The 27,221-nt window shown below is 46.4% G+C and overlaps 2 protein-coding genes across 3 annotated transcripts in view; one reads left to right on the forward strand and one right to left on the reverse strand.

Moving 5' to 3' along the window:
• LOC140400359 (suppressor of cytokine signaling 4-like) overlaps positions 1-2,778 on the reverse strand; it is a 10,510-nt gene extending 7,732 nt beyond the window's left edge. The window contains exon 1 of one of the 2 annotated variants that reach the window (XM_072489701.1): positions 2,633-2,778. The gene's annotated coding sequence lies outside the window, so the exon portion shown is untranslated. Of the gene's footprint in view, positions 1-2,626 lie in introns of both variants that reach the window. The other variant, XM_072489702.1, reaches the window with a different exon arrangement.
• A 145-nt stretch (positions 2,779-2,923) lies between these two features.
• The window catches only part of wdhd1 (WD repeat and HMG-box DNA binding protein 1), a 110,062-nt gene continuing 85,764 nt past the window's right edge, over positions 2,924-27,221 (forward strand). Inside the window, 5 exon segments of the mRNA XM_072489704.1 lie at positions 2,924-3,066; positions 5,680-5,772; positions 21,603-21,714; positions 22,563-22,714; positions 23,498-23,609. Of these exon segments, the coding sequence (XP_072345805.1) occupies positions 5,696-5,772; positions 21,603-21,714; positions 22,563-22,714; positions 23,498-23,609 (453 nt within the window). The 5' untranslated portion in view covers positions 2,924-3,066; positions 5,680-5,695.

The following is a 27,221-nucleotide window of genomic DNA, read 5'->3' on the forward strand; positions in this document are numbered from 1 at the left end:
ATGGGGGAGGGGGGGTGTGATGGGGGAGGGGGGGGTGTGATGGGGAGGGGGGTGTGATGGGGGAGGGGGGGTGTGATGGGGGAGGGGGGGTGTGATGGGGGAGGGGGGGGTGTGATGGGGGGGGGGGGTGTGATGGGGAGGGGGGTGTGATGGGGAGGGGGGTGTGATGGGGAGGGGGGGTGTGATGGGGAGGGGGGGTGTGATGGGGGAGGGGGGTGTGATGGGGAGGGGGGGTGTGATGGGGGAGGGGGGGTGTGATGGGGAGGGGGGGTGTGATGGGGGAGGGGGGGTGTGATGGGGGAGGGGGGGTGTGATGGGGGAGGGGGGGTGTGATGGGGGAGGGGGGGTGTGATGGGGGAGGGGGTGTGTGATGGGGGAGGGGGGGTGTGATGGGGGAGGGGGGGTGTGATGGGGGAGGGGGGTGTGATGGGGAGGGGGGGTGTGATGGGGGAGGGGGGGTGTGATGGGGGAGGGGGGGTGTGATGGGGGAGGGGGGGTGTGATGGGGGAGGGGGGGTGTGATGGGGGAGGGGGGGTGTGATGGGGGAGGGGGGTGTGATGGGGAGGGGGGGTGTGATGGGGGAGGGGGGGTGTGATGGGGGAGGGGGGGTGTGATGGGGGAGGGGGGGTGTGATGGGGGAGGGGGGGGTGTGATGGGGGAGGGGGGGTGTGATGGGGGAGGGGGGGTGTGATGGGGGAGGGGGGGTGTGATGGGGAGGGGGGGTGTGATGGGGAGGGGGGTGTGATGGGGGAGGGGGGGTGTGATGGGGGAGGGGGGGTGTGATGGGGGAGGGGGGTGTGATGGGGAGGGGGGGTGTGATGGGGGAGGGGGGTGTGATGGGGGAGGGGGGGTGTGATGGGGGGAGGGAGGGGGGTGTGATGGGGAGGGGGGTGTGATGGGGAGGGGGGTGTGATGGGGGAGGGGGGGTGTGATGGGGGAGGGGGGGTGTGATGGGGGAGGGGGGGTGTGATGGGGGAGGGGGGGTGTGATGGGGGAGGGGGGGTGTGATGGGGAGGGGGGGTGATGGGGGAGGGGGGGTGTGATGGGGGAGGGGGGGTGTGATGGGGGAGGGGGTGTGTGATGGGGGAGGGGGGGTGTGATGGGGGAGGGGGGGTGTGATGGGGGAGGGGGGTGTGATGGGGGAGGGGGGGTGTGATGGGGGAGGGGGGGTGTGATGGGGGAGGGGGGTGTGATGGGGGAGGGGGGGTGATGGGGGAGGGGGGGGTGATGGGGGAGGGGGGGGTGATGGGGGAGGGGGGGGTGATGGGGAGGGGGGGGTGATGGGGGAGGGGGGGGTGATGGGGGAGGGGGGGGTGATGGGGAGGGGGGGGTGATGGGGGAGGGGGGGGTGATGGGGGAGGGGGGGGTGATGGGGAGGGGGGGTGATGGGGGAGGGGGGGTGATGGGGGAGGGGGGGGTGATGGGGGAGGGGGGGTGATGGGGAGGGGGGGTGATGGGGGAGGGGGGGTGATGGGGGAGGGGGGGTGATGGGGAGGGGGGGGTGATGGGGAGGGGGGGTGATGGGGGAGGGGGGGGGTGATGGGGGAGGGGGGGGTGATGGGGGAGGGGGGGGTGATGGGGGAGGGGGGGGTGATGGGGGAGGGGGGGGTGATGGGGGAGGGGGGGTGATGGGGGAGGGGGGGGTGATGGGGGAGGGGGGGTGATGGGGGAGGGGGGGGGTGATGGGGAGGGGGGGGTGATGGGGAGGGGGGTGATGGGGAGGGGGGTGATGGGGGAGGGGGGTGATGGGGGAGGGGGGTGATGGGGAGGGGGGGTGATGGGGAGGGGGGGTGATGGGGAGGGGGGGTGATGGGGAGGGGGGGTGATGGGGAGGGGGGGTGATGGGGAGGGGGGGTGATGGGGAGGGGGGGTGATGGGGAGGGGGGGTGATGGGGAGGGGGGGTGATGGGGGAGGGAGGGGGGGTGATGGGGGAGGGAGGGGGGGTGATGGGGGAGGGGGGGGGTGATGGGGGAGTGATGGGGGAGGGGGGGGTGATGGGGGAGGGGGGGGTGATGGGGGAGTGATGGGGGAGGGGGGGTGATGGGGAGGGGGGTGATGGGGGAGGGGGGGTGATGGGGGAGGGGGGTGATGGGGGAGGGGGGGTGATGGGGGAGGGGGGTGATGGGGAGGGGGGGGTGATGGGGAGGGGGGGGTGATGGGGAGGGGGGGTGATGGGGAGGGGGGGTGATGGGGAGGGGGGGTGATGGGGAGGGGGGGTGATGGGGAGGGGGGGTGATGGGGAGGGGGGGTGATGGGGAGGGGGGGTGATGGGGAGGGGGGGTGATGGGGAGGGGGGGTGATGGGGGAGGGGGGGTGATGGGGGAGGGAGGGGGGGTGATGGGGGAGGGAGGGGGGGTGATGGGGGAGGGGGGGGTGATGGGGGAGGGGGGGTGATGGGGGAGGGGGGGTGATGGGGGGTGATAGGGGAGGGAGGGGGGGTGATGGGGGAGGGAGGGGGGGTGATGGGGGAGGGGGGGGTGATGGGGGAGGGGGGGGGGTGATGGGGGAGGGAGGGGGGGGTGATGGGGAGGGGGGGGTGGGAGGGGTGAGGACAGATGATGTGTGGGTCGTTCCGCTCTCCATGCATCTGATCTCTGTTCCTGGATAATTGACAGGTATTTTTACCGTTACCTCTACGCCAGCCGCCGTCATCACGATGGTCACCGGCTCCCGGGAGCTGCTTCAGGAGGAAAGGGGGAGTTGGGGGTGAGGGTGGGGCGGGCGAAGAAACCGGCTCATCACGTAACTACTAACCACGCCCCCTCAGTGACGTCGATCGGATCCACATGACACCCGGCGTCCCTGACCCGGATATGACGTCAGAGCTTTAGCCCTCCCGTGCCAGGGATTAATTTTATAGAAAAGCGAGAGTGTGTATCTGAGCGGGAAATGTGAATAAATGAACTCAAACCCAGTTTAACCGTTAGGCTGTGCAAAATTTGTATTCCCTTCGTTTTGTTATCTGACGTCTTCAGTGACGTGTCAGAGGAGGCGGGTGGCGGGAAACGCGAAGTGGCTGCGGAATTTGTCAGAGTGGCGGGAGCGGAGAGGCACTGGTGCTCACTGTGAGTCTGCCGGCTCGGCATTCGCTGCAGTCTCCTGCTGATTAACCCGATGAGTATTCCGGCCAATGTGGTTCACTCTGAACTGCCTGAGCACTTCCGAGACAGCAGCTATCTCTAGAAACAAACTTTATGTCGTTTGGGACTTTGGTGAAAGCCTGTTCTAGCATGGAGACCTGACTTTAAAGGATTGGATTAACGTTTGGAGAGCTGGATGCAATTCCCGCAACAACAGATTCAGCAAGGTTAGGTGTGGGGTGGTCGTGTTTGTCAGATATTGTTGGAGGATGCTTCGGAAAAAAGAAAGCAAGCAAGACTTTTGTACAGTGCATTTCAGGATCATAGAATTTAGAGTGCTGAAGGAGGCCATTTGGCCCATCGAGTCTGCACTGGCCCTTGGAAAGAGCACCCACTCTAGCCCCACACCTCCACCCTAGCCCCACACCTCCACCCTAGCCCTGTAACCCCCACCTAACCGTTTTTGGACACTAAGGGCAATTTAGCATAGCCAATCCACCTAACCTGCACATCTTTGGTCTGTGGGAGGAAACCGGGGCACCCGGAGGAAACCCACGCACACACGGGGAGAATGTGCAGACTCCGCAGAGACAGTGACCCAAGCCGGAATCGAACCTGGGACCCTGAAGCTGTGAAGCAACTGCTAATCGCTATGTTACTACGGTAGCACAGTGGGATGTCCCAAAGCACTTCACAACCAACGTATTTTTAAATTTTCAGTGCCATTGCTGTAGCAGCTTGGGAAGTGCAGCATAACATCAATGTGATGCTGATCAGATAATCCGATTTAGTTTTTAAAAAATTATTTGTGGGATGTGGGCATCGCTGGCTAGGCCAGCATTTATTGCCCATCCCTAGTTGCCCTTCAGAAGGTGGTGCTGAGTGGCCTTCTTGAACCACTGCAGTCCCGGAGAAGGAAGTACACCCACTGCTGTTGAATGATAAATATTGGCCAAGGCACCAGAGAAGAATTTCCCTCTTTTTCTTGCCATAGTCCCATGGAATCCTTTGCAACTACCTGAGAGAATAGGTGGGTCATCTGGGTTCAGTTCATTGAAGTTAACATTGCAGGATGTAACAGATACTCAGCAGGTACAGAATTGGGTGGGGGGAGACCAGACGTGAAGTTCCTGATGGGATGAAAGGCTGGAGGAATTAAATGGCAAAAGGAGATGGTAATGGGGCAAGTAAAGAAACAAGAGGAGAAATGAATGAAAATAGCTGCATCATCATCAACAGATACTGTCCAGCCAAATGCGACAAGAGTTCATGATCTAAAATTGTTGAGCTCCATGTTGAGTCTGTTAAAAAAAGATGAAGCACTATTCTTCCAGTTTATGGTGAGCTTCATTGGAACAGTTTAGGGGATCCAAGAAAGAGAGATTGTAGTGGGGCACAGAAATAAAATGGCAGGCAAGCAGAAGCTTGGGACCATGCTGACTGAGAAGAGGTATCCTGCAAAGTGACCACCTAGTCGGTGTTTCATTTCCTCAGTCAAGAGGAGACTGCATCCTGAATAGTGAATACAATATATCAAATTGAAAGGAGTACAAGTGAATCGCTGTTTGAACCATGGAAGAGGGGAAGGAAGGAGATAATTGGAGAGGTGTTGCGATTGCTGCACTTGGTTTGGAAGGGGAGACGTTGGGGGTGCTTAAGGCATAAGCCAGGCTGTCGTGGAGGGAACTGTCCTAATGGAATGCTGAAAGGAGAAGGGAATATGTATTTAATAATCTTTAGTCACAAGTAGGCTTGCATTAACACTGCAATGAGGTTACTGTGAAAAGCCACTAGTCACAACATTCTGGTGCCTGTTCGGGTGCACAGAATTCAGAATGTCCAAATTACCTAACCGTACGTCTTTCGGGTCTTGTGGGAGGAAACCGGAGGAAACTCACGCAGACATGGAGAACGTGCAGACTCCACACAGACAGTGACCCAAGCCGGGAATCGAACCTGGTGGCATCATATTGTTGGCAGAAATGTGGAGGATGATCTGTTACATGTGAAGGCTCGTGGGGTGGAGGTGTGGTCAAGGGCGCTCTATTGTTCTGTGAGGGAGTAGAAGGTGTGGGATTACAATAAATTATTAAAAGGATAGTGGTTGAGGTTGAGGCTCAGTCAACCATAGTGGTTGGAGAGTCCTTGGTTGAGGGGAAAAAAACATAATTTTTTTGGGCGGAGGGGGGTGTGATGGGGCGGGGATACGATGTGGAGAGGGGGATATGAAAGGGAGGAGGTCCCCTTGCCTGCCTCACCTGATCACATCCACCTTTACCTCGGCATCCCAAAGCCTAATAGCAGTAACATGATGGCAAGCACTGCTGTTTCATAGCGCCAGGGCCCCGGGTTCAATTCCGGCCTTGTGTGGTGAATGTATGTTCTCCCCGTGGGTTCCCTCCCACAGTCCAAAAATGTCCATGTTGTTAGGTCCTTTGAGGTCCTGTTCCTTAATGTGATGCCAAGCTCCTCATATTGACTGTGTAGAGTCTTGTGCCATGGCTTCATGTACCACAGCGTCATGATCAGTTACTGTCACAAGTAGGCTTACATTAACACTGCAATTAAGTTACTGTGAAAATGTTTTTCTTTTATTAGGATAAAACAACCCAAGATGCCAGCTGAGCGAAAGCCAATGCGCTATGCTCATCCGGATGGATACACCGATGTCTGTTTTGATGAAAATGGAAGGTAATGTACCTTGTCAGCTGGCCTGATTGAAGTCAACGTTTTGTTTGTATTTTTTTTAAAAATCATATCAACAGGCACCAATATGACTCGTATATCTTTCACATCATTTGTGACTCAGTGAGCAGATTACCTCCGAGGCCAATTCTTTGTCTTGCTGGTTGAGTGTAACTTGGAATATCTTCACTTTCTATCTTTTCCCAAGCATCCCAATTGAAAACAACACAAGACATAGGAGCCCGAGTAAGCCATACTGTCCCTGGAGACTGCTGTGCCATTCATTAAAATCCTAGCTAAACCTCTGCAATTTCACTTTCTCACCTCAGTCCCAAATCATTTGATCCTCTGTGTCCAGATGTATGTTGATTTCTGACTGCACATCCACAGATCTCTTTGGTAGAGAATTTCAAAGCTTCACGGCTCTTAAGAGTGAAGACATTTCCCTTCATCTTGGTTCTAAAAGACTGACTCTTACTAGTTCTCGACTCTCTAACCTGGGGGACAGCTTCTGCTGTGGGCCAGGGTTTAGAGAACCCCAAAGTGTATCATGGAGTTCACCTGACCCACAACTTTTAATAGATTGTGGTATGGGGAGCACACGGCCCACTCTACAGGTGTGGTACAGCAGAAATGGAAAAGTAATTTTTAAAGCAAAACAATGTTTATTCTATGAACTCAAGTTAACCTTTTTAAAACATACAGTGAACATCTTAACAACCATTAATTCAAATACAACCCCCAAAGAATACAACACTAAGTAATCCTTTCAGCTTTTATTTTAACATCCATAAGACTTAAAACACCTTTCACCAGAAGCACATCAGGTTAAAGTCACTACTGAGAACATTGATAATTCTGAATTCACCAAATGATCAAGAGATAATCTTTTGATGGCAGCGAGAACAGAAGTACACCTACTTGATGTGGCTTCAGCTCCAACACTGAAAATGAAACTGAAACACACCTGCAGCAAACAGCTTAAAACGAAAGTAGAAAGCTGACAGACAGCCCAGCTCCACCCACTCTCTGACATCACTGCAGTAGTAAACACCTATTTCTTAAAGGTACTCTCACTACAGATATTTATATACACTCCCATTTATAAACAACCATTTCTTAAAGGTACTTTCACATGACACCTCCCCCAAGAAAAAAAACCCCATCAACTTCAAGATGGTTTCATTTTTCACCTTTTTACTATCCTTTCAGAAATGCACACAGTAAATATACATTTTCGTTTCAAAAACCAACACACGCAAACAGGTATAATAATATAGTCCATTTTGTTTTTTGTATTTCTTCCTCCAACTGAAATCCTTCTCGATTGACAGTCTCAAGATGTGATGTGAGGGTACCTTTAAGAAATGGGTGTGTATATAAATAGCTGTAGAGAGAGTACCTTTAAGAAATGGGTGTTTACTACTGCAGTGATGTCAGAGTGGGTGGAGCTGGGCTGTGTCAGCTTTTTACTTTCATTTTTGAGTAGACTGCAGAGTGTGTTTTAGTTTCATTTTCAGAGCTGGAAAGCTGCAGTCACAGCCAGAAGGTGTATGAATCTCTGTAATCTAAAGACTGTAAATCAATCCTGGTGATTTAAAACTAATAACAGTGGTAACTTTAACCTGATGTGCTTCTGGTAAAAGGTGTTTTAAGTCATATGGATGTTAAAAGGAAAGCTTAAAGGTTTACTTAGTGTTGTAGTCTTTGGGGGTTGTATTTGAATTAATGGTTGCTAAGATGTTCACTGTATATTTTAAAAAGTTAACTTGAGTTCATAGAATATACATTGTTTTGCTTTAAAAAATACTTTTCCATTTCTGCTGTACCACGCCTGCAGAGTGGGCCGTGTGCTCCCCATACCACGATCTATTAAAAGTTGTGCGTCAGGTGAACTCCATGATACACTTTGGTGTTCTCTAAACCCTGGCCCATAACAACGATCCGTCCATTTCTCTACACCTCTGCATTTCTCTTTAAAGTCAGATACCTCCGTTCAATCTGATCACAGAGTCCCTTGTAATTCTCCAACACAGGAGAACTGGTTATCACAGCTTTCAGGCCGTCAAATGCCTGTTGAAAGTCCGCTTTCCACTGAAATTTTCGACATTTCTTCAGAAAGTCCATCAGTGGAGCAATCACGCTACAAAACTTTGGCACAAATGTCCGATCAAATCCACTCATGCCAAGAACTCGCATTATTTCCCTTCGTCTTTAGGGTATCGGAAACTCCTCAATAACTGTTGGTTTCACATCCCATGTGACCATTCGACCTTGTCCGATTGTATGGCCAAGGAAAGTGACTTGGGCTTTTCCAAATTCACTTTTGGCTAGGTTTATCCCCAGACCCGCCTCCTGAAGTCAATCGAATAACTCCATCAGATGTTTTAAATGTTCTTTCCATGTCTGGCTGAAAATTACCAGATTGTCGATGTATACCGCACAATTGGGTAATCCTGAAACAACTTTGTTAGTTAACCGTTGAAATGTGGCTGGGGCGTTTTTCATGCCAAATGGCATAACTTTGAATTGGTATGCACCATCTGGAGTCACAAAAGCTGAAATGTCCTTCGCCCTTTCGGATAAAGGTCCCTGCCAGTAACCTTGAAATAAATCCAGTTTGGAAATTGTCCCATGTTAAGTAATGGGTTAAGAGACATTGCAATTAGTTGTCTCATTTATGTTAAGTATCCATTAATTGACACTGATATGTAAAGGGGCTTCAGGTGGTCTCTGTCAGGCGGTGTGTTGTTAAGAGTTTTGTGCAGAGGCTGTGGAAGTGAAATAAATGGTGTTTGGTGAAAAGGAACAAGAACTTTAGACTCTTCATTTCACAGCAACTAAAACGTCTAACAATTGGTAGCAGAGGATGGTTGCTGTGCAAATGTGAAGGTTTGAAAGATACAACTTTTCCTGATCAAACCAAGGAGTGAGTGAGAAGGAAAAAGAAAAAAAAGATACATGGCTGAACCCAGGGTAAAGATGACTGGATATGACTACCCTACCTTATTTTCTGAAAGGGAATCGTACGACCAATGGAGAAGTGCAGTAGTTATGTGGACAAAAGTAACTGCTTTGGGAAAGAGAAAACAGGCATGGCATTGGCTCTTTCTCTACCATATGGCAGTAAAATCGGAAACAAAGTGCTTCCTGAGCTGGAAATGGAAGAGTTAGACTCAGAAGAAGGTCTGGAGACTTTATTACTTTATATGGATAAGATTTATAAGAAAGATGACTTGTTAAGTACGTATGAAGCATGGTCGGATTTTGATAAGTTCTGGAAAATGGAGGATATCTCCATGGAAGACTACATAATGGAATTTGGCAGACTATATAAAAGGCTGCAGAAACACAATCTGGAATTTCCACAGTCTGTGTTGGCCTTTAAATTACTTGACTGTGCTAGAGTGAGCAACATGGATAGGCTCCTGGTTTTGTCAGGAGTTCAGTTTACTGATAAGGATACCTTATTCGAACAGATGACAAAAGCTTTACAAAAGTTTCTGGGGAAACATTCGATTCCCATGGCTCTGATGACCCAAATAGGTCAGCCTGCAATAAGGCAGAATATGGAAGATACACTAGTAACAGGATGGTGAAATCGTATGGCTACGAACCGGGCTCAAGACTATAGACGGAGGCCGAGACAAGGAAATTATGAAGACAGAAACCCGTTAGAACCTACAATAGGAAGATGAACCCCAGAAATGCACGGGGCATGATAAATCGATGTTTTCGATGTAACTCTCAATACCATTATGCTTTCAACTGTCCAACTCATTATGATAGTGTTTGAAGCGACACATGACGCGGAAGAGTCAGAAGAGGAAAAAGATAGTGACCAGAAAGAAGGCATTGTCCTATTGACGAGCAGTTTTACGCCGGTAATGAGGGTGTTGGTTGCAGAATCCTTCAACTGTGCTGTATTGGACAGTGGCTGCACATCTAGTGTGTGTGGAATTGACTGGTTAAAATGTTACCTGGACTCTTTGAATGCTGAAAATCGTAACGAGGGTAAGGAATTTGAAAGTTCCACAAGTTTCAGGTTTGGGGATGATAATACTCTGAAGTTGCTGAAAAGAGTGGTGATCCCTTGCAATATTGCCAGAGTGAATCATTTCATTAGCACGGATGTTGTATCAAGTGAGATACCTTTGCTTCTGAGCAGACCATCGATGAAGAAAGCACACATGAAACTGGATATGGAACAGGATAAGGCAACAGTTTTTGGAAAGACTGCATTTACAATTTACACAGTCGGGACATTATTGTATTCCATTACTGACAAATAATTTTTCAAGTAGAGTGGTTAAGGATGTGTTAATGGCAGTTGAAAATGGGACTTTAGCTGATAAAAAGCTTGTGGTATTAAAACTGCATAGGCAATTTGCACGTCCATCTCCTCGGAGGCTGAAAAATTTATTAAAAGATGCAGGGGTAAGGGATGACGACTATACTAAACTGATAGAACAGGTTAGTGACCGCTGTGAGGTTTGTAGGAAGTACAGAAGGATACCAGCACGACCGATAATAACCCTCCCTTTAGCCAGGGATTTTAACAACATTGTGGCCATGGACCTTAAGATCTGGGATAAAGCAAATAATATATTTATTTTGTATATTTAGCAACCAGATTTAGTCAATCAATGATTGCATGAAGTAAAGAAAAGAGAGTAATTCTGGATCAATCATGGAAAAATGGATAGGGACAGGAATGGGTCCACCGACAAAATTCCTTACGGACAATGGGGGTGAATTTGCTAATGATGAGTTTAGGGATATGTGTGAAAACATGAATATCAGAATTATGAATACGGCTGCAGAAAGCCCATTTAGTAATGGTGTCTGTGAAAGAAATCATGCTGTCATCGATGACATGCTTCGGAAAATTTTGGCAGATCGACCAAATTGCAGGCTAAATTCAGCTTTAGCATGGGCAGTACATGCAAAGAATTCATTTTAGACTCTTCATTTCACAGCAACTAAAACATCTAACATCCCACTTTCTCAATGCAATCCTCCTTTTTCAACCATCTGATCAAAAATTGTTTCTGATAATTGCACTTAAAACCTTTATCTTCACCCTCTGATTTCTCCTTTTGTTTTAACCTGTGACTTTGCGACCTTGTTACTACACAATCCGGAAAAACCCCAGGATATTCGTCCTTCAACACTTCAGTTGTCTGATTTTGCACTGGCTTATCAACTACAGTAGGCATCATTCCCACCTGCGATCCAGCTATATCATTATCCAAGATAAACTGTATTCCTGGACAAGATAGTTTCTCCATTACTCCTACTACCGCTTCACCGGACTTTCCAACCTTACCTTATATAATTGAACACTAGTCCTCTCACCCTGAATTCCACATATTACCACCTTTTCTGGCAATATTCTTCCCAGACTACATAACTCCTCATCTCTCACCATTAAAGATTGACTAGCTCCCGTATCTCTTAAAATTGTGACTTCTTTACCTGCTCCTCCTGATACATCCGAGTAAACTTTACCCACACAAGTAAAATCTTTAAAGAGATCTGGCATCTTCTTATCAATCACCTCTTGATCAGGCTGTACAATCCTTTGCACCCCCTCCGCTTCACTTGGGCTTTCCTTTACCACTTTAATAAACCCCACTGTCTTATCCTGTTTTACCACATCAGCCTTCCCAGTGCTTTTCTTCAACCACCAATGCTGTGACTTTACATGGCCTAGTTTATTATAGTGAAAACATTTGAAATTTTTCATTTCTTTTCCAACCTCCTGGATTTCTATTTTAATCTGAGGTATACTCCCCTTATTATCTCCCATCAGATCACCTTTACTTTTACCACTTGAGTATTTCTCATGTCCCCAGTTTCTATCCCTCACAGGCTGAAACTGATGTCGGAAACCAAACTTTGATTTATGAATTAATTCATAATCATCTGCCAATTCTGCTGCTAATCTCGCAGTTTTAGCCCTCTGCTCTTCCACATGAGTTCTCACTACATCAGGAATTGAAATTTTAAACTCCTCCAAAAGTATAATTTCTCTGAGAGCTTCATACATTTGGTCTATTTTTAAAGCCTTTATCCACCTATCAAAATTACTCTGTTTGAGCCTTTCAAACTCCATGTATGTTTGACCAAATTCTTTCCTTAAATTTCTAAACCTTTGTCTTTAGGCACTAATTCATGTGCACCTAAATGGATTTTTTTCACCTCATACGACTCAGATACCTCCTCTGGTAGTGATGCAAACATTTCACTAGCCCTCCATACCAGCTTTGTTTGAATCAGTAATACCCACATGTCCTGTGGCCATTTCATTTGTTTAGCTACCTTCTCAAATGAAATGAAAAAGGCTTCTACCTCCTTCTTCTCGTCAAACCTTCGCAATGCTTGGACATATTTAAATAGATTCCCACCAAGCCTTCGACTTTGACGCTCTTTCTCACTATTCTCATCACTATCCACCAACTGTACGTTTCCCTTTACGTCTGCCAATTTTAACTGTCATGTTTCATGGCCATTTTCTGAAGTTCAAACTCTCTCTCTTTATCTTTTTCCCTGATCTGTATCTCCCTTTTTCTTTTTGTTCTGCTAGAGCTATTCTTTCTGTTTTCCTTTCATCTCTCTCTCTTTCCTCTCTCTCTCTTTTGTATTCAAGCTGCTTTAATTTTTTCTCATATTCCATTTTTAAAATTTGGAACTGAATTTTTGCTATTTCCAATGAGTCAAACTGTATCTCAGGCAACTTTAAATGCTTAGCCCGCCATAATGACCTCATCTTTTCGCATTTTGTCAGGGAATGTTTACTGCAATGTTTTTGCCAAATCTGACAGTCTGCTTTTAGTCTCTGTCCGTCAGGTACTGTGTGTGACCGTCTCCACCCCAAAAAACTTCAGAGCCTCTGAAAGAGCCATTGGCCACAACACACTCCCACTTAAACTAGAATACCACACCTGAAAAGCACCCACAATATGCTCACCCCTCACTGTCTTTAAGTTCACAAAGCGAATCCAATGGATAGAATTTTATCCCCCTCGAGCCCCCAATTTGTTATGGGCCAGGGTTTAGAGAACCCCAAAGTGTATCATGGAGTTAACCTGATCCACAGCTTTTAATAGATTGTGGTAAGGGGAGCACATGGCCCACTTTACAGGTGTGGAGAGCAGAAATGGAAAAGTATTTTAAATGTTTATTCTATGAACTCAAGTTAACCTTTTTAAAACATACAGTGAACATCTTAACAATCATTAATTCGAATACAATCCCAAAGAATACAACACTAAGTAATCCTTTAAGCTTTCCTTTTAACATCCATAACACTTAAAACACTTTTCACCAGAAGCACATCAGGTTCACATTCACTACTGAGAACATTTATAATTCTGAATTTACCAAATGATCAAGAGTTAGTCTTTTGATGGCAGAGAGAACAGCAGTACACCTGTTTGATGTGGCTTCAGCTCCAACACTGAAAACGAAACGAAAACACACCCTGCAGCAAACAGCCTAAAACGAAAGTAAAAAGCTGACAGACAGCCCAGCTCCACCCACTCTCTGACACCACTGCAGTAGTAAACACCCATTTCCTAAAGGTACTCTCACATGACACTTCTCAACACACCCCTGTCAGCATTTTGTGTTCAACATTTTGTATTCCAGCGAATATTGTTGCAATGTACTTAATCTTTCATAGGACAGCGCTCTCATCTCCAGAATCAGTATTGTGAACTTTTGTTGCACCCCCCTTCAAAGTTAGTACATCTTTCATTCAGGTAAGGAGACCAAAAGGTGAAAACAGAACTCCAAATGTGGTTTTGCCAAAGCTTTGTCTCATTGCGTAAAGAACTCCTTGCTCCCAAATCACTCCACATGCTGACATTTATTAGTCTGAGCCTTTTCAACAACAGGAAAAAAATATCTGCTTTTCAATTCTTTGGACAATTTTGTCCCTCATTACATATGACTCTATCTGCCACGGTCTTGCTCAATCACTTAACCAGTTTAGATCCATCTCTGGCCCTTTCTGTGTCCTCCTCGTAACTAACTTGCCCCCCCCACCCAGCTTTGCATTGTCAGCAAACTTGGATATGTTATACTTGATCCCCGCATCTAAGTCATTGGTATAAATTTAACTGGCTGAGGTCCAAGCGCTAATTCTTGCGATATTCCACTAGTTACACCCTGCTGTTTGGGAAATGATTAATTTGCTGCCTGTTCATTTATGCTGAAATATTAAACCCAATCCCATGAGCCCTAATGTTGGTTTTGTGGTATCTTATCCAACACATTATGAAAATACCAATGTACTAAATCCACTTTGTTCATCCTGCTATTTACATTGTCAAACAGCTGATAGATTTGTCAAATCTGCTTTGTGTTCCACAAAACTCTATTGACTTTGCTGATCTTTAAAACCCTCCCAATGCTCTAGTTTACTACTACGAAATCTTGCCTTTTAATCTAGTACTGTCTATAATTTTTCTAGTTCGCTCAGGCTGTACTACATTTTAGTCGGGATTTTATTCCTCAAGGGAAGGTATATCTGTTAAGAATTATGAATTATTTCTTCAAATGTTTATTATTACTTATCTACTATCGTATGTTTTAATCTTATTTCTCAATTGACCTCAACCAAATTGTATCTCTGCAATTGGCATTTGTTATGGGCCAGGGCTTAGAAACTCCAAAGTATGTTATGAAGCTCACCTAACCTATAACTTTTATGTTGTATTTGTCTAGGATGAGCACAAGTGCCTTCCCTTCAGGTGTAATTCATCAGACTGCCTCGGTGCTTTTATCAAAACAAAGTTTATTATAAGAATGTAGTTAACATATATAGAACACAGCAATAATTTGTTCTCAATTCCAAACATAAAGAAAGCACAACAGCTACAATAATCTATGTATATAACTCTTAATGAATCCTCCTTAGTAGCTCCAATTCTTTTTTTTTAATAAACATTTTATTGAGGTATTTTTGGTATTGTAACAACAACAAAATAAACAATATACATGAAACTTTAAACATAGTGCAAAAGCCATCTCCCTTCCTTACAAGTCCCACCTTTAATAACCCCCTACTCTTAAGCTAAACTAGCCCCCTCCCCCCTTCTGACGATTAATTTCCCGCAAAGAAGTCGATGAACAGTTGCCACCTCTGGGCGAACCCGAACAGTGGCCCTCTCAAGGCAAACTTGATTTTCTCCAAACAGAAAGCTAGCCATGTCCGATAGCCAGGTCTCTGACTTCGGGGGCTTCGAGTCCCTCCATGTTAATAGTATCCGTCTCCAGGATACCAGGGAAGCAAAGGCCAGAACGTCTGCCCCTTTCTCCTCCTGGATTCCCGGGTCTTCTGACACCCCAAACATCGCCACCTCTGGACTCAGCGCCACCCTTGTTTTTAACACCGTGGACATGACAGCTGCAAACCCCTGCCAAAATCCCCTAAGCTTTGGATATGCCCAGAACATGTGGACATTGTTCGCTGGTCCTCCCACACCTTTTGCACACCTGTCTTCCACCCCAAAGAACCTGCTCATCCGGGCCACTGTCATGTGAGCCCGATGAACGACCTTAAATTGTATCAGGCTGAGCCTGGTACATGTTGTGGACATGTTGACTCTACTCAACGCGTCCGCCCATAGACCATCCTATATCTCTCCTCCCAGCTCCTCTTCCCACTTGCGCTTCAGCTCCTCTGTCTGCGTCTCCTCTGACCCCATAAGTTCCTTGTAAATGTCCGAGACATTCCCTTCTCCTAAGCACCCTCTGGAAACTACCCTGTCCTGAATCCCTCTTAGCGGTAGGAGCGGGAAGGTTGACACCTGTTTACCTGCAGATACCTGAATTTGTTTCCCCTCGCCAGCCCAAACTTCTCCTCCAGCGCCCTCATACTCGGAAAGCTCCCCTCTATAAACATGTCCCCCATCCTCTCAATCCCTGCTCTCCACCATATCCGGAACCCCCATCCATACTTCCTGGGGCAAACCAATGATTATTACAGATTGGGGACCAGACCGATGCTCCCGATGCTCCCACATGTCTCCTCCATTGCCCCCAGACTCTCAGGGCTGCCACCACCATGGGGCTGGTGGAGTACCACGCTGGCGGGAACGGCAGAGGTGCAGTTACCAACACCCCCAGACTGGTGCCCTTGCATGAAGCCGTCTCCATACGCTCCCGTTCTGACCCCTCCCCCACCACCCACTTCCTGATCATGGCTATATTCGCCACCCAGTAATAGTTGCTAAAATTTGGCAGCGCCAGCCTGCCATCTCTCTGACTCCGCTCAAGCATTACCTTCCTTACTCACGGGGTCCTGCCCGCCCAAACAAAGCCAGTGATCACTTTGTTGACCCGTTTAAAAAAGGACCGCGGAATAAAGATGGGGAGACACTGAAATACAAACAGGAATCTCGGGAGGACTGTCATCTTCACCGTCTGCACCCTCCCAGCCAGTGACAACGGAAGCGTGTCCCACCTCCAAAAATCGTCCTTCATTTGGTCTATTAGCCGGGCCAGATATAATTTATGCAGCCGGTCCCATTCCCGCGCCACTTGAATGCCGAGGTACCTCAAGCTTTTCCCTACTAATCTAAACGGCAGCTCCCCCAATCGCCTCTCCTATGCCCTCACCTGGACCCAAGCATCTCACTATTCCCCATATTTAGCTTATACCCCGAAAACCAGCCAAATTCCCCTAGAATCCTCATGACTTATTCCATCCCCTCTAACGGGTCCGATACATACAGAGGCAGGTCGTTTGCATAGAGCGAGACTCTGTGCTCCCCCTCTTGTGGTTAACAAGCCAAAATCTGCCTGTAGCCTCTGCCGTTCCCTTAAAAGCCCTGCCTCTGGGGTCTCTGCATACCTCCTATTGATCTGTAGTATCTCCTTAACCAGTCGGTCTGTCTCTGCCCTGTCCACCTTCTCCCTATGGGCCCGTATCGAGATCAGCTCCCTCCTGACCACCGCCTTCAGTGCTTCCCAGACCACCGCTGCTGAAATTTCCCCCGTGTCGTTGACCTGCAGGTAGTTCTGAACACATTTCCTCAGCCGCTCGCACACCTATTGGTCAGCCAAAAGTCCCACATCTAACCTCCAGTTCGGGCACTGGTTACTGTCTTTACTAACCTGCAGGTCAACCCAGTGCGGAGCATGATCTGAGATTGTGATCGCCAATTACCCCATGTCCACTACCCCTGCCAGTAAGGCCCTGCTCAAAATAAAGAAATCAATCCGGGAGTACACTTTATGCACTTCTGAGCAGAAGGAGAACTCCTTCACCCTCGGCTGTCCAAATCTCCATGGATCCACCTCCACCCCCCCCCCAAATCTGCTCCATGAACCCTTTTAGTTCCTTTGCCATTGATGGCACCCTGCCTGTTTTCGAGCTTGACCGGTCCAAGCCAGGGTCAATAACTGTTGAAGTCCCCTCCCATGACCAACCTGTGCGAATCCAGGTCCGGTATCTTCCCCAGCATCCTCTTCATAAACTCCACATCATCCCACTTTGGCGCATACACATTTACTAATACCACCTGTACCCCCTCCAGTTTCCCACTGACCATAATGTACCGACCTCCCACATCCGAAACTATTCTACCCGCTTCAAACACCACCCGCTTATTGATCAGGATCGCGACCCCTCTCGTCTTTGAATCCAGTCCAGAGTGAAAGACCGGACTGACCTAGCCTTCCTCAATCTAATATGGTCAGTTACTCTAAGGTGCGTCTCCTGCAACATTACCACGTCCGCCTTCAGTGCCCTAAGATGCGCGAACACACATGCCCTCTTGACCGGCCCATTTAACCCTCGAACATTCCAGGTGATCAGCCATCCCCTTTTTTGGGCCCGCCTCCAGCCCATGCTCTGCGCCTCCACCGGTCTGCCCCCAGGCAGCCTCCGCCCCCAACCTTCTCTCTGTCCCTTGACCCAAGTCCCTCCCTCTTCAGCAGAACATTTACTCCCCCTCTCTCTCTCTCTTCCCCCCCCCCCCCCCCCTAGTAACAACACTCTGTAACCCAACCCCTTTAATAAACCGAACATATGCACCCCCCCACTGCGCTTCCGTGAGCTAGCCTGCCCAGCTGGCTTGGTGGCCCCCATCCCTGGAGCCGGATAGTCTCGCACCTGTTGTTCCCTCCCCAGCCTCTCCCCGCTCATACAATCATACTCCAACATCAAACAATCCCCACACAATTGCCCGACAGAAAAAGACCAAGATCTGAACAAGCACACCTCCATCCCCCAACAGTGCAACTCACTCAGCTCTACCGCTGGTCCCAAATCTATGCAAAAGGCATTACAAACCGCTTCCACAAAACAAAAAATGAGAAACTTAAAAAAAAAAGAACAGAAAAACAAAAAACAACAAAACAAGAACGTTGCAGCAAAGTTCAAAAGTTCTCAGTCCACCACCAGTCCTTTTCTTTTCACGAAGTCTAGCGTGTCCTCAGGTGATTCAAAATAAAAGTGCTGTTCCTCATGAGTGACCCAGAGACGGGCTGGATACAACAGTCCGAACTTCACCTTTTTCTTAAAAAGGATCGACCTAACCTGGTTGAAGCCACTTCTTCTCCTGGCCACCTCCACACTCCGGTCTTGGTAAACCAGCAGGACACTGATGTCCCACTTACAGCTCCGTGTCTGCTTGGCCCACTGTAGAATGCACTCCTTATCCAAGTACCTGTGGAATCTCACCACCATTGCCCCGGGGGGGGGGGGTCTCCCATTTGCGGCTTCCTCGTGAGCGCTCTGTGAGCCCTGTCCACCTCCAACGGTCGGGAGAATGTCCCATCCCCCAGCAGCTTCTCGAACATACCCGCTATGTATGCCCCAGCGTCTGCTCCTTCGGACCCCTTCAGGAGCCCAACGATTCTCAAGTTCTGCTGGCGGGACCTATTCTCTAGGTCTTCCACCTTCTCCAGGAGCCTTTTCTGCTGGTCTCTCAGCATCCCCACCTCCAAGTCCACCGCAGTTTGATGTTCCTCCTGCTCAGCCAGCGCCTTCTCTACTTTCTGGATTGCCCGATCTTGGGCATCCAATCTAAGCTCCAGCCACTCAATTGATTCTTATCGGGTCCAAGCAGTCCCGTTTCTGCTTAGCAAAGCCTTCCTGAATAACTTGCATCAGCTGCTCCGTTGACCGCTGGGTCGACAAACCAGAGGTCCGGTCCTCCGCCATGCTGTCTCCCGCTGCAGCTTCAGCCAAGCCTTCTCTGTCTTTCTGTTTCTGCCTTTACGAGCACTTCTAGTCCTTCTCTCCATGCACCAATGTGGGAATTCAGTACACAATAGCCTCTGTCATCAGTTTTGCAATTCAAGTCTGGTAGAAAATCGGGGGGAAAAGGTCCAAAAGTCTGACCCGCGCGGGAGCCACCAAATGTGCGACTTACTCCTTCATAGCCACCACCGGAAGTCAGTAGCTCCAATTCAATACAAAAATCAATAAACCAAAACCGCTTTCAAGGGTGTGACCCACTCACCGTAATCTCACTTGAATGGGACTGGTCCTTTCCCGGAGATTCTGATCCAGTTCCAACTAGCAGATTGAAAACAACTCTATCAGTTACCAAGGCAGTTTGCCACATCCCATCTGCTTTCAGTTCCTGGAACAGCTTTAAAATAAAACCAGGGAAACACTGCTTCTCTTCTGCAGTCCAAAGCAACAAACTGAAGCCCAAAAACCTAAACCCCCTCTTACCTGACAGCCACAGCCCAGCTCCACTCACAAATAACATCACTGAAGCCATCCTACAGGTCATGTGGTAAGACCAAACCTTTCTTAAAGGGACAATCACATGACGCTTTAATTAAACTTCTGAATTGCTTTTGGATTAACAGAATGACGTTCCACTCTATCTGAGTTTGTATCCTGTTTTTCTGAGCAAAGATCCTTTTTCTCCACTTGTCATTAACTCATCCTTGATTATTAGGGTCTCCCAACCTCCATTTCCATTTGTCTATCTTTCCTAAAAATCAAGGGCCTTGGAATATCTAGTTCCCAACCTTAGTCATCCTGGAATTGTGTCTCTGTAATGGCTAACGGATCAAATGCGTTTATTTTTACTTGTGCCTTTCATTTAGCTAGTTGATGTAACCAACCTTGTTGGTGAAAATGGTAATGGTGCACTTCTTGATCTAATTTAAATTCCAATCTTCTAATTTAAATTCCATGGGCTGGTTTAGCACAGGGCAGGGGCTGGTTTAGCACAGGGCTAAACGGTTGGCTTTTAAAGCAGACCAAGGCAGGCCAACAGCACGGTTCAATTCCCGTATCAGCCTTCCTGAAGAGGCGCTGGAATGTGGCGACTAGGGGCTTTTCACAGTAACTTCATTTGAAGCCTACTTGTGACAATAAGCGATTTTCATTTCATTTCATCGTTGCACTTTTTAAGTACATAAGAACTGTTTCGGAATCAAAAGCGGCTCAATGGTTGGAGACTAGTGCAAAAACAGCTATATGCGATGACAAATAACAATGCATTACCGCAGATAAAGATAAGTGCCCTTGACTTAATCGTTTTAGTTTGTTTTGTCATAAGAATTTGTTCAATTGCAACAACCAAATGCAAAATAGGTATCAATGGAAAGTTAACACCCAAGTGCCACATGAAGTTCAAACACTTCCTTCAGCACTTGCACTGAAATTTGAAACCAACCCAGCCTGATAGATTAGTTGGAAGTCTGCTATTCTGACAAGATGTGATGACCTTTGAACCAGAGGCAGCAGAGTAAGAAACATTTGCAATTTCTTTAAAATGTCTGTGAATTTTCTTGAATAATAAGTACTGGTCCACATAACCCCAGAATCCATGACCTGGAGGCATTACCGACATGAAAGCCGTGTGGCCAATTACACAGGAGACCTGCAGACAAAGGGGAGCTGCAGCAGAGGGGAGAACAGAGAAGACTCATTAGAAACTGTCAGTTGGAGAACTTGACGGCTGCTACTTCAGATTTGCAAGAGTGATCGGTCATTTCAATTGGATTTATGAAAAGAATCCAAGAAAGGAGTCTGCGGATTCTGTGCCATCAAGGCTGCTGTGAACCTAACTGAGGAGGTTGTAAAGAAGCGTGCCATTTGTGGAATTGCCTCCAGGATTGTCAGATGGAATAAGGCTGGCTCTGGAGGGACCAATCGATTTAATGGGCATGTGAGAGAGGCCAGGTTAAAGAACTTTGTAACTGCAGGTGGCTCCCACGGTATGTGGGAATGTGCATGTGCTATTGGTTGTGTAAGACATCATTGTTGCATCAACTATTTAGTGTGACATTTACCTATTGAAGTATCATGAGCCTGTAAATAATGTTTAATTTATGTTGATTCTGATTCGTGTTGAAATAAAAGTTAGAAAAAGTGAAATCTTGGGGTCATTCCGTTGATATTGGTTATTTTGTTCATGGTTTCATTACAGGGATTCTAACGAAATGTCCTACAATAAATGCATTTGCTCCAGATCAAGACTTTGGGATTCACGACAGAAAACTGTCTGCATATAGCCATGAGATGAATGCCTTTCAATTTGTCTTTTTGGTGGTGTCAACCTGAGGGATGAATGTTGGCATGGGCACTGGGAAAACTCTGCAGATGCTCTTTTCATGGCGCCGTGAGACCCCTTCCATCCACCAACGTGCCCTTGGTTTGAAGTTTCGCCTTTTAAGACAGCACTTTTGACACTGCAGCACTCACTCGGTAGTGAATTATTTGTTCACCCGGGTTTGAGGCTTGAATCCATGACCTTCTGACTTAAAGGGAAGAGTGCTTCCGTGATCAGGATTGACAAATCGTTTCAAGGACTTTGGGGGCCCTCATTGCATTCATCTTCTTGAAATTCCAGGTTTATCGTAACCGGAGGCAGTGATGGAGATATTAGAATATGGGAAAACCTAGATGACGACGACCCCAAATCCATCAACGTGGGTGAAAAGGTTTATTCGCTAGCTCTCCGGGTATGTGGTTGCTTTACCCTTTACAGGTGTTTGTCAAATTCCCACAGTTCTAAATTGCAAATGTCCTGAGTTGACTTGATCAGGAATGTAGCATTGCAGTTCATGACAAATGCTTGCCAATCATTATGATAGGTAGCCACTTACATTTGGCAGTGACAATTTTCAGCATTATTAAATTTAAAATCTGAATGTGAATGCCAGGGCATATATTGGTCATGCCAAGATTTTGAAATTAAAGAATCTGAAATTTTAATTGGTCAAAAATAACCACCTGCTAACTTAGACAGCTGAATAATTGTGGACTGCCTGCAAGCATTGCAGAAAGATTTGTCGGATAATGACAGATGATGGCTTAAAGTCCAAATGATTAGACTAGAACGGTCATGAAAATAGTTTTTCCCCTTTGTGCCTCTGTTAAGTACTTTGAACATTTTTTCATTTTACAATTTGATGTGAATTTATTCTGGGATGTTATATTTTTGCATCTTGTACAATTCAATGTAGATTCTTTGGCCCAATACCTGTTCATTTTTGCTGAAAATATTTGATTTGTACTTCATTCTACTTTTTAAAAAACTGGGAGCCATTTGCTTCTGTTATTGCAAAATTATTACATTCCACTGATGCAACAAAGTAGAAACCTTAAGTATCAAGTGCTTTTACATGTCTAATGGGCTTGGGGAAGAAAAATATGCCACCTCCAACTTTTATCATGAATGCTTTAACCAAATGTGGGCGTTAACATTGTAACTGCACCTTCGGAGGAAGGGATAAATACTTAAACGATGAGCCATCATTTATGATTTAAGATGATTAATAATTGAAGAATTTTATTTTTCTGACTTCAGAATGGAATGCTTGTTACCACTGTTTCCAACAATGTTGTTCAAGTCCACTCCTTCCCGGAGGGTTCACCAGATGGAATTTTAACCCGCTTCACCGCTGAAGCGAATCATGTTGTCTTCAATAAAGCTGGGACGAGTGTTGCTGCTGGTTCCAGGTAAGACTGGAGAATAGTACAGTATTCAAGATGATTACTGATGGATGTCATTTAAAAAAAATATTTCTGGTATTAAAGTGTGCGTGTGTGTCCGTGATTACCTAAGGGGAAGGTTACTACAGACAGTTGGCCTGTGAGAACTGGGAGATAAAAGGGTAACGGTATTGGGTTTGTGCAGAGAGGTTCATAGAATCATAGAATTTACAGTGCAGAAGGAGGCCATTCAGCCCATTGATTCTGCACCGGCCCTTGGAAAGAACACCCTACTTAAGCCCCACACCTACACCCTATTCCCGTAACCCAATAACCCCACCTAAACTTTTATGGTGAAGTTGGATTTACAAGTAAATAGGTTGGATTTAAAATTTACATTATAGGATAAGTAGGGATTTGGCTTTTTCAGCTGTTGAATTTTAAAGAGCTTTGGGGTCAAAATATGGTTTATGATAAGTCAGACAGATTTCCTCCTGGGATCTGGCTTGCTCAGCAAATAACATCTGCTATGATCTGAAAGTTACATAGTTTTAGGTAATTGTTATCATTGTTGCAAAATAATACTTTATAATTTTTAAGATAACTGCAACTTTTGGAGGGGGGCGGGGAAGGAGAAAGAATGCTGATGAAAGATCAAGGACTGTTGATTTTGAACCCAGTGTATTAACGTTATAATATGCATTTGTGCTCTACGTTAATGAACAGGTTTAACGTTTTTCTTAATCTGCAATCCAAATGCTGTTTCACCTTTTGTGTGAAGGAAAATAATTGTGTTGGTGTCCGTTGCAGTGACTTTATGGTGAAGATCATTGAGACGAAGGACAATAGTCAACAGAAGACAATTCGGGGTCATGAAGGCCCTATCCTCAGCGTGGCTTTTGACCCAAAGGATTTATTTCTGGTAATAAATTATGAATACAACTTAATTTTTGCAAAATCTATGTATGGACCTGCCATTAGGAGACTATAAAATGTTTTTGGCGGTAGACATTTTAAAACTATCACTACTTAAGTGCTTCTAAAATTGATATTGAATTTTGGTTTCGTATTAAGAACATCACAAAATAGAAGCAGGGGTAGTCGTCTGCTTTGCCATTCAATAAGTAAATGGCTGGTCTGTTCTTGACCTCCCTTGACATTTGACCCCGCCATCTAGATCAAAAATCTGTCTAACTCAACCTTGAATATGTTCAATGACCCTGCCACCACTGGTCTCAGGAAAGAATTTGTGCTACTGGAAATTGTTGACAGCTTCACACATCTCGGCTCCACGATTATCAGCAATCTGTCACTTGATGCTGAAGTTAATACAATCCTCTCAAGCCTCTGTTAGGTTGAAGCTGAATAAGAGAGTGAAACAACAGCAACCTGACTGAGGACACCAAACTGCGTTTCTACCACACCAGCGGTTTAACTGCACCCTTCTACATTGCTTAGGTCTGGATGGCATGTGCTTGGCAGGAGAAAAGGAAAAATGGTTTGCAGCATCACGGACTCATTTTTTCTGGGCATCTCATGGCAGGATAAGGTCACCAACTTGAGGTTCTGGAATATGCCAATTCCATCAGTATACAATCATTGCAAAGCCAGCGATGCCTGAGCTGGCCTGGTCTCATACAGCAGATGGATGATGGCTGTGTTAGATGTTTAGTTGCTGCTGTATAAAGAGTCAAAAGTTCTGCTCCTTTTCACCAACATCTTTATTTCACTTCAACAGACTGCACAAAACTCCAACATCACATCACCTGACACAAAGGACACCTGAAGCCCCTTTACATATCAGTGAAAGTTTCTATGAACTAGCCCCTCTTTCTGTAAAACAGTCTGACAGCTGATAGCTCCTGTCGACCCATTTAATTTTTGCTATTTTCCCCCGTCCAACACTTGCTTCAAACTTGCGATGTCTATCCTTAACCTTTTTTCATTGACACCTTTTATAGAGTGCAAATTTTCCCACAGGGATTTATTGTCAATGTGACAGTCAATAGGTATATTACCCAAATCCCCCAATCCCAAAATTTCTGTCAATATGAGATATATAAAAGGCCATATCCACCACCTACAAGGCTTAATGTCTCAGCAGCCAAAGTGCTTTTGACCATTCTCCTTATTTTCTTTGTTTCCCACACAAGAGGGCAACATTTACCATTGTTCCCCAAAAGGAAAATTATAAAACCTCCTGCGCTTGAAACCCCACCATAAATTTGCATAGGACGCATTACTGTAAACTATGAGTTTCAAGTGCTTACGGTCACCTAAAACCGGGAACCTCAAAACACACTCCTGCATTTTTAGTTTGGTCAATGCTTTATTTGCTCTTATTATGTCTTCCACTTTGGGATCATTCATTTCTGTACTCGACTCATAAGACATCAAAACTCACTTCCGGTCTAGTCTGTCTACCTAACCAATTCAGTTGCCCGATTAAACTTCGCAATTGCTCTTTTTCCATCTTTGAAACCATTGTGTAATTTTGTGAAATCCGGCCATGACTAATTGCTATTGGACTGCTGCTTTCAAAATAAGATTGCTGAGGAAAAGTTGCTCCTAACTTTGTCCGATTTCCAGTCCAATATATTTAAATGCACCGGAAGCCTGACATCCAACCCTGAATTCTTTCCTCAAACCAGAGATTACAATAGCTTCAAAATCACTAGTCCCATCCCACAAAAAATCATCGACATGCATCATAAAGATGCCAGAAAGATTTCCTTTATAGTGCCAGAAAAACATTGCCGGATCTGCTTTCAACTGACAACAGCCTAACTTTAACAAAACTGACCTTACCGAAAAATACCAGACTCTAGACGCATCATTTAATCCATATACACATTTGTTCAACTTCCAGAGTACCCCTTCTGTGTTAACTGCTTATTTAGGAGGCCGGAGAAAAATGTCTCTCTGGAGCTGATGCCCCTGCAAAAAGGCAGCGTTTCTATATCCTCAAACAGAAAGCTGGTCAAGCAAGATCTTTACCTTTTTAAAAAATAAATATTTTTATTAAGGTATTTGAAAATTTTTATAAAAATAACAATGACATCAACATGGTATAATAAACATTTCCCCCCTCCCATCCCAATCTTAACACACCCCAACCATAAAACAACAATATCCCCCCCCCCCTTGGAATACTGCATCTGCTGACATTTTAATTTTCCCCGAGAAAGTCGACAAACGGCTGTCACCTCCGGGTGAACCCAACCATTGACCCTCTTAAGGCGAACTATATCTTCTCGAGACTGAGAAACCGAGCCATGTCACTAACCCAGGTCTCTACACTCGGGAGCTTCGAGTCCCTCCACATTAACAAGATCCGTCTCCGGGCTACCAGGGAGGCAAAGGCCAAGACGTCAGCCTCTTTCGCCCCCTGAACCCCCGGCTCTTCCGACACTCCACATCGCTACCTCCGGACTCGGCATGACCCGTGTTTTTAGCACCGTGGACATTGCCTTAGCAAAACCCTCTAAGCTTCGGGCATGCCCAAAACATTATAGGAAGGGTGTGGAAGCATTGGAAAGGGTGCAGAGGAGATTTACCAGAATGTTGCCTGGTATGGAGGGAAGATCTTATGAGGAAAGGCTGAGGGACTTGAGGCTGTTTTCGTTCGAGAGGAGGAGGTTAAGAGGTGACTTAATTGAGGCATACAAGATGATCAGAGGATTGGATAGGGTGGACAGTGAGAGCCTTTTTCCTTGGATGGTGATGTCTAGCATGAGGGGGACATAGCTTTAAATTGAGGGGAGATAGATATAGGACGGATGTCAGAGGTAGGTTCTTTACTCAGAGTAGTAAGCGCGTGGAATGCCCTGACTGCAACAGTAGTGGACTCGCCAACACTCAGGGCATTGGATAGGCATATGGATAATAAGGGAATAGTGTAGTAGATGGGCTTTAGAGTGGTTTTACAGGTCGGCGCAACATCGAGGGCCGAAGGGCCTGTACTGCGCTGTTATGTTCTATAATCTATAGATTTGCATTCCCATGCCTTTGTGGCTAATAGAGCCAAGAAGATCTTTTAAAATAACCTTTCCTGCTGTAGGTGAATCTACCCTTAAATCCTGATCTTCTAGGTTTTCTTCAAACCCCCTTGCCACGAGCCTGGCCTTTGCCTTATAAGTTCCATCTGGAAGAACCTTTTCCGTGCAAATCCATCTGTGGGATAGAGCTCTTTGTCCCCTATCCAGTACTTCCGTGTATACCCAAAATTCACTCCCAACTGTGCAGTTCTTGCTGTTTGGCATCTTTGATAACTTTTTCATCTAATTTATTGGAAGCCACCAAAATCTCACGTGCATGTGGGCTTCTACTCCTATTAGAATTCATAGTCTTATTCATGTTCCGAGACCTTGATAAACTACGTCCCCTCTCCCGCCTGGTTTCTCATTCTGTACTGCTACTGCTTGATCTTTCCCTTCTGCTGTGGGATGTCCTTTCAATAGTTCTCGACAAAAGTATGTCACTTTTGTACCAACTTTTGGCAGTTGTCCTTTCGGAAAAATGGCCTGTTCTAATT

The sequence above is a fragment of the Scyliorhinus torazame genome, chromosome 2, assembly GCF_047496885.1.
Source record: "Scyliorhinus torazame isolate Kashiwa2021f chromosome 2, sScyTor2.1, whole genome shotgun sequence".
Lineage (NCBI taxonomy): Eukaryota > Metazoa > Chordata > Chondrichthyes > Carcharhiniformes > Scyliorhinidae > Scyliorhinus > Scyliorhinus torazame.